Source organism: Phyllobates terribilis, unplaced genomic scaffold (genome assembly GCF_046119375.1).
Source record: "Phyllobates terribilis strain yellow unplaced genomic scaffold, ASM4611937v1 Scaffold_2__4_contigs__length_985480577, whole genome shotgun sequence".
Lineage (NCBI taxonomy): Eukaryota > Metazoa > Chordata > Amphibia > Anura > Dendrobatidae > Phyllobates > Phyllobates terribilis.
Window position 1 is genome coordinate 741,475,917 of NW_027362762.1, and position 13,190 is coordinate 741,489,106.

A 13,190-nucleotide genomic window follows, 5' to 3' on the forward strand; every position below is an offset into this window, starting at 1 on the left:
ATATCTCCCCCCGCCTCCCCCATTGCCATATCTCCCCCCACCTCCCCCATTGCCATGCCATATCTTCCCCCAATCTGGCCATGGGCCCCCCGGAGCCTGGGGCTCAGAGAAGCAGGCCAGATTGCCCTCATCAGCCGCACTGCAAGGGCCCTCCTGACCCTCCGGGCCCTTGCAGTGCAGAGCACCGGCGTCCATGTTAACCAGGGGCCCCCGTGAATCTTGCTCAGGGGCCTGCTGAGGACCCGAGCCCAACGGAGAATTCTCCGGTGTCCTAGTGCCCCAGTCCGACCCTGTGTGTCAGTACTTTTGTCCATATAGTATAAATGGTTTCATCCTGGAAGACAATAGCAGCAGGTGTACAGGATTATTGGGAAACGAGCGTTCTTAGAAGAAACACTCGTTCCAATAATCATCCAGTGTAAATGCGCCCTACACTCATGGCCGAAAGTGTTGGCACCATTGAAATTGTGCCATAAAATGAAGTATTTCTCCAAGAAAATGATTGCAATTACACATGTTTTGTTATACTCATGTTTATTTCCTTTGTGTGTATTGGAACAAAACAAAAAAAATGAGCTAAAAAAGGAAATTTGGACATAATTTCACACAAAATTATCCAGTACTTTGCTTCTTTTCATTTCTGGGTGCTTCCTGAAGTATGTTTGGGATCATTGTCCTGCTGGGAAGATCATGACCTGTGCCAGCTTTCTGACACTGGGCACTACATAGTGTGAGGCAGTGACCGGGATCGTATACGAGGGACGTTATATATCCCCCAGAATGTGTACAGAGTCCTATTAAATCCATTGGAGTGCATTGCAGTCACAAACTCAACTGCGGCAAAATGCAGGAATGAAGGTGAGCATTGACCTGGTCAGGCTATCTGGCTAAGGGAGATTAGGAAAACCCAGCAGGGCCTTCATTTCTTGGAGGAGGTCACAGGAGGCAGTGGGGCGGCCTCCTCCCTCCAACCCGGGTTTTCCAGTGGCTCTTGCCACAGGTCCTTTAAAAACCCTGCAGTAAGGATTAGTGTTGTTCAGTGTTGGGACCTGCTAGGAGCATAGCAGGAAAGCTCGGCGGACCTGTGCGTATCTGAACCCACGCCTGGGAAGGCTCTGCACCCGTCAGGCTCTGAGAGGCCCGGCGGGGCCGTTGCCCCCGGCAACAGTAGTTTATGGACTTGTGTTAACCCGGCTGCGAACAAGAGGACTTTCTATTTTACCTGTGAGTTTGCTGAATAAAAGCTGCTTATGTTGGACTTGCTTGGGTCACTGCCTCACTTACTGCACGGTGTGAACACCGCCGCCTTACAGTTTGGTGGAGAATGTGGGCATAGTGACTGAGGTGTAGCGCCCCTGAGGGTTCAGTCGCCACAGGGGTACTTCACCTCAGATGGAGGTGTGGTATCTCCTCTTCAAGGTAAGGATGGAGCATTACTCAGGACCCCACTTCACACGCAACACTCAAACCTGAGCAGCTTTACCATGTAAACCTGCTAAAACCTTGGAAAGATAGGGAGTGTTTAGTTACAGACATCACTTCGGGCATGCCGTCAGAGAGTTCTCTACCTTCAGCCAGGGATGCGTCCGGGGGAGAGGTCAGGATAAGTGTTGCTCTGACTAAACACAGTGACGGGAGGCTCGCTCGCTGGTGCAGCAGAATACCGACGTGTTCTCAGAGCTCACCGAACCTGGGGTAAGGGTGCGAATGAGACCGTACTGGGTACCCGAAGCCGGGAGGCAAGCCATCACGGCTGAGGTAAAATAAATGCTCTAGTTAAGCGTCATCGAGGAATCACGGAGTGAGTGGGCTAGCCCCATCGTACTGATTCCAAAACCAGACAGATCGTTACACTTCAGTAACGATTTCCGGAAGTTGAATGAAGTGTCAAAGTTTGACCTTTTTCCAATGCCCAGGGTGGATGAGCTGATAGAGAGACTGGGGCAGGCCCTTTACTTTACCATGCTCGATCTCACCAAGGGTTACTGCAGGTACCTCTCATGAAATCGGCAAAGGAAAAGACCGCCTTCATAACTCCGGATGGTCTATATCACTATGTGGTCTTACCTTTTGGGTTACATGGGGCCCTGGCTACATTCCAGAGATTGATGGACATAGTGCTCAAGCCTCATCAGGAGTACGAGTCCTCGTATCTACATGACATTATCATCTTTAGCGCCGACTGGTATACGCATCTATCCCAGGTACAAGCGGTGCTGGATTCCCTCAGAGCCGCGGGGTTAACGGAAAACCACAAAAAAATGTGCGATAGGGCTAGAGGAAGCCCGATATTTGGGGTATGTGATTGGCCGAGGAGTTATCAAGCCCCAAATCAATAAAGTTGAGGCCATAAAAAACTGGCCTAAACCATCAAGTACAAAGCAGGTGAGGGCATTCCTTGGCATCCTTGGGTATTACCGCTGGTTTATACCTAATTTTGCTGGGAGAACGGCGGCCTTGACCAACCTCTTGAAAGGGAAAAAAATCGGTAATGGTTCGGTGGAACCCTCAAGCAGAAGAAGCCTTTCAGTCCATGAAGTTGGCCCTGTGTGGACAGCCGGTCCTCATCAGCCCCAACTTCAAGGAAACCTTAATTGTACAGACAGATGCCTCGGAGGTAGGCCTAGGGGCGGTATTGTCACAAAAAGTGAATGGTGAAGAGCACCCGATCACATACTTGAGTAGAAAACTTGTCCCGGCAGAGAAAAACTATAGCGTGGCAGAGAAGGAGTGTTTGGCTATTAAGTGGGCCTTGGAATCGCTACATTATCATTTAGTCGGGCGTCAGTTCCACTTGGTGATGGACCAATCACCCTTGGTATGGATGAGGAATGCCAAGGAGAGGAATGCGCGAGTCACCAGGTGGTTCCTGTCACTGCAAAATTTCAGTTTCTCTGTAGAACATCGTCCTGGGAAGTCGCAGGCAAACGTGGATGCCCTGTCTCGGGCACCCTGTATGGTGTCAAATGTTCAACCCCACAAGTTTGAACAGAGGGGGGGGATATTTGAGGCAGTGACTGAGATCGTATACGAGGGACGTTATATATCCCCCAGAATGTGTACAGAGTCCTATTACATCCATTGGAGTGCATTGCAGTCACAAACTCACCTGTGGCTGCAATGCAGGAATGAAGGTGAGCATTGACCTGGTCAGGCTATCTTGCTAAGGGAGGTTAGTAAAACCCGGCAGGGCCTTCATTTCTTGGAGGAGGTTACAGGAAGGCAGTGGGGCGGCCTCCTCCCTCCAACCCGGGTTTTCCATTGGCTCTTGCCACAGGTCCTTTAAAAACCCTGCAGTAAGGATTAGTGTTGTTCAGTGTTGGGACCTGCTAGGAGTATAGCAGGAAAGCTTGGCGGGCCTGTGTGTAGCTGAACCCACGCCTGGCAAGGCTCTGCACCCATCAGGCTCTGAGCGGCCCGGCGCGGCCGTTGCCCCCGGCAACTGTTGTTTATGGACTTGTGTTAACCCGGCTGTGAACAAGAGGACTTTCTATTTTACCTGAGAGTTTGCTGAAGAAAAGCTGCTTATGTTGGACTTGCTTGGGTCACTGCCTCAGTTACTGCATGGTGTGAACACCGCCACCTTACAATAGCGACGCAAAATCCTTTGGTAATCTTCAGATTACATGATGCCTTGCATACAGTCAAGGCACCAAGTGCCAGAGGCAGCAAAACAACCCCAAAACATCTTTGAACCTCCACAATATTGACTGTAGGTACTGCGTTCTTTTCTTTGTAGGCCTTATTCCATTTTCAGTAAACAGTAGAAGGTTGTGCTTTACCAAAAAGCTCTGTATTGGCCTCATCTGTTCACATGATGCTCTACCAGAAGGATTTTGGCTTACTCGTGTACATTTTTTCAAACTGCAGTCTAGCTTTTTTATGTCTCTGTGTCAGCAGTGGGGTCCTCCTGGGTCTCCTGCCATAGCATTTCATTTCATTCAAACGTCGACAGAAAGTTCGCTCTGACACTGATGCACCCTGAGCCTGCAGGACAGCTTGAATCTCTTTAGAACTTGATTTGGGCTGCTTAGTCACCATCCGGACCTTCCTGTGTTGTATCTTTTCATCAATTTTTCTCTTGCGTCAACACCAAGGGAGATTAGCTACAGTACCATGGGTTGTAAATTTCTTGATTATGTTGCGCACCGTGGACAATGGAACATCGAGATCACTGGAGATGGACTTGTAACCTTGAGATTGTTGATATTTTTCAACAATTTTGGTTCCTAAGTCCTCTAGACAGTTCTCCTCTTTCTGTTCTCCATGCTTAGTGCAGCACACAGACACACAATGCAAAGATTGAGTCAACGTCTCCCCTTTTTATCTGGTTTTAGGTGTGATTTTCATATTGCCTACACCTGTTACCTGCCACATGTGAGTTTTAACGAGCATCACATGCTTGAAACAAAGTTGTTTACCCACAATTTTGGAAAGGTGCAAACCATTTTGTCTGGCCCTTTTTTTGAGTTTTATGAGAAATTATGTTCAATTTGCTTTTTTATTTTTCTGGGATTTTTTTGTGTTTTTCAATTTGCACACAAAGAAAATAAACATGTGTATAGAAAACGTGTAATTGCAATAATTTTCTGGCAGAAATACTTCATTTCCTGGAACTATTTCAAGGGTGCCAACACTTTCGGCCATGACTGTCTGTGATGGAAAATTAGTTGGTTACTTAAAAGTGAGAGGCGTGAAAAGTAAACCAATCAGTGATTAGCACTGCTACTTTCCAGCCCTGGGTTCAAATCCCACAAAGGACAAAATCAGCGAAGACTTTGTATGTTCTCGCCGTGTTTGCGTGGGTTTCCTCCGGGTTCTCCGGTTTCCTCCCACACCACAAAGACATACTGATAGGGAATTTATATGATAATATATGTAAAGCACTGCGGAATATGTCGCTATATAAGCAAGCACAATAAATACATAAGTAAATAAATTATAGCATAAAATATGGTGTGCACCATAATTTATAACTTTTCTACATCAAGAAAAGTGGCATAAAGACTTTGACAAATTCACAAATTGTACATAATTCTTTATAAATATCTACAACTATCATAATAGCAGTAAGTCTAAATAGTCACAAAATGTTAACATGTAAGCCCAGCCTAAAAGTCTCGATGTTTGCTAGCTTTGTTTGTCTTTATCCGTCTACCTGATCATATCTAACACAGGATCAAAGGTTGTCCAACAAAAAACAAGAAAATGAAAGAAAAAAAAAGAACATAATATAGGAAAGTCTGTCTATCTGTCTGTCTATCATCTATCTATCTATCTATCTATCTCATATCTATCAGTCTGTCTATCATCTATCTATCTGTCTATCTATCTATCTATCTATCTATCTATCTATCCATATCTATCTATCTATCTATCTATAATCTATCTAATATCTATCTATCTATCTATCTATCTATCTATCTATCTATCCATATCTATCTATCTATCCATCCATGTCTATCTATCTATCTTTCTATCTATCTATCTATCTATCTATCTATCAATCTATCTATCTAATCTATCTGTTTATGCCTAAATAAGTTGTAAGATTCCACAGATGCATAGGTTTATTTTTTTAGACCTTTATTGCATTTTGACCCAGTCTATTACACGTATACTTATATCTACTGTATTTTGCTCTTTTAGTAATTTAGTCACATTTTCATCTGCAGAAATATTTGCACATTTGAAAGAAGTGATCTGAGTTGAGCTCCAAAAAGGGGCACAGAAAGTAAGTTCAAAGAGCAGAATTATTTTAAACCCACCTGACCCTTCTCTAGAGCCCCTGACTCTGACATGATTGTTTCACTTCTACATCTGCTGGATTTTTTATACAGCATCTTAAATCAAAATCATTAAAAGATAAAAATTAAAGAGGTTTTCCATGACTTTAGTTATGACCTATCCTTAGGTCCGACTTCCATTATCCCAAGTGATCGGCTGATTAAAGGGTCCACGTTACTTCATTGCTAATCCTGCATAGCTCCATACGTTTTGTGGTGACTGTGCCTGGTGCTGCAGATCAGGCCCTGAATGAACCGGCTGCAGAGAGCTTTAGTACTAGGTACAGTCACTACAAAATGAGGCAAATTAATGTCCAGGTCATATATGAATAATCAAAGTCTACTTAGCAGAGTCAAGAGGACTCAACGCTCGAAGTACAGGGAATATAAAAGGAGTTACCACCAATAATCAACAATACTAAACTTCCCAAAATCAGGTACAATTAAAGCGGTTGTCCAGTGTTAAACTTTATGTGACTGCAGATTTGTGAATCCTCACATCTCACGCATTGCAACCTATGGGGATTCTCTGGTGTCAGCGCCAAAAGCGGCAGTCATGTGACCTCAAGTGTGTGATATGCACACTCTTGGCCACATTTCAATTAGATAGGCGCAATTAGATACAAGTGCATCGAGTGAGGTCGGAAACAGTCTAGTCGAAATGTGGCCGGGAATATGCATATCACATACTTGAGGTCACATGACCGCCGCTCCCAGCGACGGCAGCGGAGAAACCTCATAGTGCGCACGATGTGAGGATTCACAAGTCTGCAGTCACATAAAGTGACTGAAAACTTGTAGCTTAAGACCAGACAACCCCTTTAAATAAAGTGGTCATATAACTGTTCCAGACATTTTGGTTAATTACAGGCATATGGTGCCAATAAGTAACTAAATTGTTAATCTGATTAGTTTTGGGCATTACCTTATGTGGCGCCCAGCTGCAATTGGTACCACAGATCCTAGAGGGTTGCATTACTGGATTTCTCCACAAGAGGCCCCCAGAGCATACACACACCTCCACCTTCCACCTCAGACCACCAGAGGGAGCCCGATAGGGATATAAATAGGGAAGGTGGAGCCAGGCAGCTGAGTGATTCAGCAGTTCCTGCTCAGACACAGAAGGAGTCAGTGCAGTCGAGCCAGAGCCTAGCAGTTCCTGCAGAAAGAGTTCAGTATAGTCTGTAGAGTGAGTCCAGACTAGAACTCACAGAGCTCAGGATAGAGAGCTAGGAGTGTGCCGACACTCTGAGAGCGGCGAAGAAGAGCAGCGTCCCGGCTACAGTGTGTGTGTAGCCTAGTGAGGGCCTGAGCGAGGCCGAAGGCGAGTGGAAAGTGAGTAACATAGGGGGCAGAGGAGCTTAACCAGCTCACCCCGAAGAATATACCGGACACCGGGTCCGAGTCTACGTGGATCTTCATGACCAGTAGAAAACAACCGGAACCCCTGGCAAACTACATGTCCCAGGATCACCAAAAGCTGATACGTACCAGGGTCAGGAATCACGGAGACCCCAAAGAATAGGGAGATTGATCTCCAACAGAAGGCCCTATCACCAAATCAGCAGGTGCAGAACAGAAACCAAGTTAGGCCTAGCTCCAGGCAGGTCAGAAACTTACTACAGAGAGGCAAGAGACAGGAGGCCCTACACCCGCTCACTGGGGAGAATCCGGACGTGCACCCCTCACCCTACAGTGCTCTGGGACATGCCTGAATTTCCATCAGTAAAAGGTACTGAAGTGACTTTCGTGTGTGCTCTTATTCTTGCTCTGACCCGGCTGGGTCCCCTCTGTCCCTGCATCCTTTCATCTACGCTGCCCTGAGGCCTAGCTCCACCTGTGGGGAGCTATACCACGCAAGCTGCCTTAACATCGGCCTCAGTGGGCCGCCGCAGCGCTGGTGATCCTCACCAGATACCACAGTCACAAACATTTACAAACCTATTATCCCAATATACATTCCCCTCTTTTCAGTTGTCCGCCCTGGGCCACGGACCGGGCCAGCCACCGTGATATCCCCCAAGCATCTGAGGGCCCGGCTGCCGAGTACCCCATGGCCCCGGGGGCGCGACACTTACTTATAAACACTTGTTGTAGCTCTTAAAGGAGTTGTCCACAATGTTTTTATTGATGACTCATCACTTAGATAGGTCATCAGTATCAGATCGGCAGGGATCTGACACTCGGTACCCCCAACGAAAGCTGGTATCAGCTCTGGCGGTGGCTAGAAGAAAAGCATGAGTGCACTGAATGAAAACAATGAAATGGCCGCTGCTGGGTACTGCAGATAAACTCCTATTCAGATTAATAGGTGTATATGGAGCTGCGCTGTTCTGCTCTGTTTACATCTGGCCACCAATGGAACTGATAACAGGGTTATCAGGGTGTTGGACTCCCACTCACCTAATGTTAATGATCTATCTCAAGAATAGATTATCAATATTCAAGTAGTGGACAACCCCTTTAAAGAGGTTGTCCACTACTTTTTATTATCTGATCGGCCGGGGTCTGACACCTGGCACTCCCACCGATCAGCTGTTATTGTGCTCACTTGTGGAGCTGGCCGGAAGTAGGCAGTCTTCTGATAGTGAGTGCCGCAGGGTACTACACTTCTGCCTTCTATTGATTTAAATATGAGGCAGATGTGCAGTATTGAGGTTTGGCCACTATCAGAAGACAGCCAGCTCCACAAGTGAGTACTTCCGGACAGCTCCACAAGTGAGTACTTCCGGCCAGCTCCACAAGTGAGTACTTCCGGCCAGCTCCACAAGTGAGTACTTCCGGCCAGCTCCACAAGTGAGTACTTCTGGCCAGCTCCACAAGTGAGTTCCTCCTGCCAGCGGGCGCTGATAACAGCTGATCGTCAGGAGCGCCGATCAGACATTGATGACCTATTCTAAGGATAGGTCATCAATCAAAAAGTAGAGGACAACCTCTTTAAGTAATTAATATACAATTGTTACAATTGATTTTTTTATGGGACAAACTTCTAAATTCTGATGAAAAGATGAAGATTGTTTATTGTTTCTGACAACAAGTCTTACTTTGATTTCATTTTCACAATATATATGATGCTTCTGAGGAAGTTTATATCTTTATTTTTTTTTCTACTGTCTCAGTATAAATGTATATAAATGTGTAACTCACAATGGCATAATATAAGGGTGGGGCTCAGGCACTTTTGCTGAAGGGTTTTCCAGGACTTTGATACTAATGACCTGTCCCCAGGATAGGTCATCAATGTCAGATAGGTGGAAGTGTGACTCCCAGTACCTCCAAGAATCAGCTATTAAGGGGCAGTAGCGCACTGGAATTAACGTTCAATCCATTTTTTTGAGGCTGAGAATCGTTCTGCAAGATCTTTCACTTATATGGGAGAGACATTACACGGCTGTGTCAAATACAGTGCGCCACTGACACATTAATTAGTTATTAATGGAGGTTGCAGGAAGTCAATGGGGTATTTATGGCATGTCCCTTGAATTCCTTTTTGGTGGTGGCTGCCTTTATAAGAAGAATGGAGGTCATAACTCCTATAGACTTTAAAGGACGAAGCCACATGCAAATGCTGCTGCCTCTCTATTTAAGGGGATGTTCAGGATTAGAAAAACCTGCCTGCCATATTTTAGGCACAACACGTGATCCTTCCATGGCTTGTGCCTGGTATTGCAGCTCTCATGAACTGGCTGTTGTTGAGCTCCAATACTTCTCCCAACCAGTGGACAATAAAATGGCTGCTGATAAGTCACACCTTCTAGACATTAATGATAATCTGTGGATCTGCTATAAATGGTGAACACTTCTTTAAGGATCAAGTCACGTGCCAACTGTTTCCTGAAAACCATGCAACATGAATGCACATGAATTTAAAGGGAATCTGTCACCAGGTTTTTGCTATTTAAACTGAGAGCAGCGTAGTGTAGGGGCAGAGACCCTGATTCCAGAAATGTGCCACTTAAAGTAAACCTAACAGTTGATCCATGCTGCCCAATCCACCTGCAGCATGTATCAGGCACTCGCTGTACAATATCAGCCAGGTATGTCGGACTCTGAAATACTGCAGCATTGCATACTTTAAAAGCCAGCGGGTATTGAGTTTCTCTGGATGAAAGTAGTCAACAGGCAGGTCCCTGGCTGCTCCTCTTCGTCTGCTGCCCTGGCGTGACAGGTCTCTCCCTATATGTGGACATAGGCATGGGCAGCTTTTAAAATATCTTTCTCTTTGAAATGCTGCAGCATTTCAGCATCAAATATACCAGTGCCTGATACATGCAACACAAGGATTGAAGGATTGGGCAGCATGTATCAGTTCTGTACTGTAGTTACAATACAATCAGTATGTTATCAGCAGGAGATTATCAATAGAGGACTACATCTCATGTGCAAACCAGTCAGGCTAATCTGTGTAACCCCGCCCCACCACTGATTGGCAGTTTACTGACAAAGCACAGTGTAGACAGGAACCTGCTCGTCAATGGTGTGGGCAGGGTAACACACAGCTCAGAAATCTTAGCTCTGCTACATCTACATCAGACAAACAAGGATTCTATCAAAACTACACCCAGCAGCCCAGTAAGTGACACAGTGACAATCAGGCTTTCTGTCTCTACATGATGCTGCTTTCAGATTCCATAGCAAAAATCTGCTGATAGATTCCCTTTAAATGCGGATTTGTTTAACAGTCCACATTAAGGCTGCAATGTCCAAATTCACCCTAGGTCCATTTCTCCAACAAGGATTCTGAAAGGTTCTCTGAAAGTCAATCACTTGCAGACTTCATGACTTTGATTACAGGGAATTGAAATCAGTTCTTCAAGCTTAAAGGGGTGGTCCGAAACTATAATTTATTGTGATTCTAAATCTCTATTTAATGTCATAATTTAATATTTTTTCTAATGTACTTAAATTAAATATTTCATACCGTCCCCTAACTACTCTGCTTTATTTTTTTCCCTACTTCCTGTGTGATGACGTGTCAGGGGCAGGGCTAGTCCCTGCTCCCTTGAGCATGCGTCCGTTTTCAATTCTGTTGGATGTTCAGTAGGATCTTATCAGTGTGCACTATTTTTCTCAGTGCACAGTGACAGTGCGCTCTCTCACCGGCTCTGATGAGAAGTGACAAGACGGCAAGAGAGCACACAGTCAATGTGCACTGTAAGGAGAGAACAAGTGAGCAGAAACCGCCACGCCCCGCAAGTGACATCACTTCCCAAGTCCAGATATGGCCCTCCGCTGCTGATTTAGTCTTTGTTTACATGCTGCAGCAGTGACATCATGACTACAGTTCACGTGACCGCTGCTGCCAATCACTGGGCTCAGTGGCTCCTACCATGACAATCAACATCACTGCTGCACCCAGTGAATGGCTGCAGTGGTCAGGAGCACTGTAGTTATGTCATTGCTACATCCTGTGAACAAAAACAGCAGCAACAGCAGAGAGGCAACGCTGGACCATCGGTGCGTTTGTTATTTTTTATATCAGCAATACTATAATAAAAATATATATATATTTCTAGACAACTCCTTTAATATATCATAACAAGTGCTTTCATAAGCAGGGCTTTTTTGGGAAAAAAAAAACAAAAAACAACAAATCAGTTTTTGACTGCAGTTTTTTTCAAGTCAAATCCAGAAACGGATCCAGCAAGAAGGAAAAGCAGAAATCTCTCCTTTAGTTTTCACATTGCTTTTGAAACAACTCCTAAAAAAACTATGAAATACTCACCAGACTGCTGCAATTCACTATATATCTATCTATATCTCTCTGTCCATCCATTAAATCTATTATCTATCTCTCTGTCCATCCATCCAATCTATTATCTATCTATCTCGCTATCCATCCATCCATCCATCCATCCATCCATCCATCCATCTCTCTACCACCCACACACACTTGCAGCCAGTACTGTACCAGTGCCCAGCATTGTGCCCACAGATCAGTCTGGAGGTCATTACCTGTCAGCCTGCCCATTGCTGTAGTCCCAGTCAGTGATGACAGCAGCCACATAATAGTTCCTGTCCAGGGCAGTCACACAGGGGGTGATCTGTGCCAGTGCCCCCAGCAGCAGTACCCAGACCAGGGCTCCTGGGTGATGCATGTGTGGCTCCATGGTGCTTCTTAGTCCATCCAGGCTGCTGTCCTTCTCTCAGTCCCAATCCTTTCTGTCAATAGAGTCCTGAGTACACGGATCAATAACAGTGACCTCCTGCCCCAGCCACTGACATCACAACCAGGAGATGAGCCCTGCTCCACACCCACCCAGGACTGTAACCCACGTACAGGAAGCTGCAGGGCATCTCTTATATATCCTGCATCTCTCATACAGTTCCTGCTGACACAGGGGTGGGATGGAGAAAGTTTACAACAATCCCACCCCTGACTCATCAGTCACTGCTCTGCATATACAGGGCTTGGATCTAGCTGAATGAATGAATGAATTTTAGGATATGGACCCTGAGCTATGTTACTATAGCATGTCTATACTATCTGTACCGGCAAGTATCTGTACAGTATGATCCAATATGTTTATTAAAATGAATGAAGAAAACAATTAATCATATCCAGTCTTCAGGAATCGGAGGAGCTACAAGGCGGACTACAACTAGTTACAGCAATGTTGGGAATTGAGAAATTGCTGGAATGGACTGTCAGCTGTATGTTTAGGATCTGCTGCACAGCTGGCCATGTCTATGTTTAAGGGACGTTCCAGCCTCTATAATTGTATTATGAATCCCCTGTCCTTACACCAGTGGTACACACCTTTTTGCACCTAGGGCCAAAATGTCATGTTACCCCAGGGGCCGGCATAAAACTTATATGGGTATTACCAACTATATGGAGTCCATTATTCTGTTTAGAGCATTATTTGGGGCCCATTCTGTATTGGGCACTATAGTACAGACCAAAAGTTTGGACACACCTTCTAATTTAAAGATTTTTCTGTATTTTCATGACTTTGAAAATTGTACATTCACACTGAAGGCATCAAAACTATGAATTAACACATGTGGAATTATATACTTAACAAAAAAGTGTGAAACAACTGAAACTATGTCTTATATTCTAGGTTCTTCAAAGTAGCCACCTTTTGCTTTGATGACTGCTTTGCAGACTCTTGGCATTCTCCTGATGAGCTTCAAGAGGTAGTCACCGGAAATGGTTTTCACTTCACAGGTGTGCCCTGTCAGGTTTAATAAGTGGGATTTCTTGCCTTATAAATGGGGTTGGGACCACCAGTTGTGTTGTGCAGAAGTCATGTGGATACACAGCTGATAGTCCTACTGAATAGACTGTTAGAATTTGTATTATGGCAAGAAAAAAGCAGCTAAGTAAAGAAAAGCGAGTGACCATCATTACTTTAAGAAATTAAGGTCAGTCAGTCCAAAAAATTGGGCAAACTTTGA

The 13,190-nt window shown here is 45.0% G+C and overlaps 1 protein-coding gene across 1 annotated transcript in view; it reads right to left on the bottom strand.

Annotated features, from left to right (window-relative positions):
- The window catches only part of F5 (coagulation factor V), a 119,788-nt gene extending 107,719 nt beyond the window's left edge, over window positions 1-12,069 (bottom strand). The window contains exon 1 of the mRNA XM_073667233.1: window positions 11,742-12,069. Coding sequence (XP_073523334.1) covers window positions 11,742-11,896 — 155 coding nt within the window. The 5' untranslated portion in view covers window positions 11,897-12,069. The remainder of the gene's footprint in view (window positions 1-11,741) is intronic.
- Window positions 12,070-13,190: the final 1,121 nt, after the last annotated feature.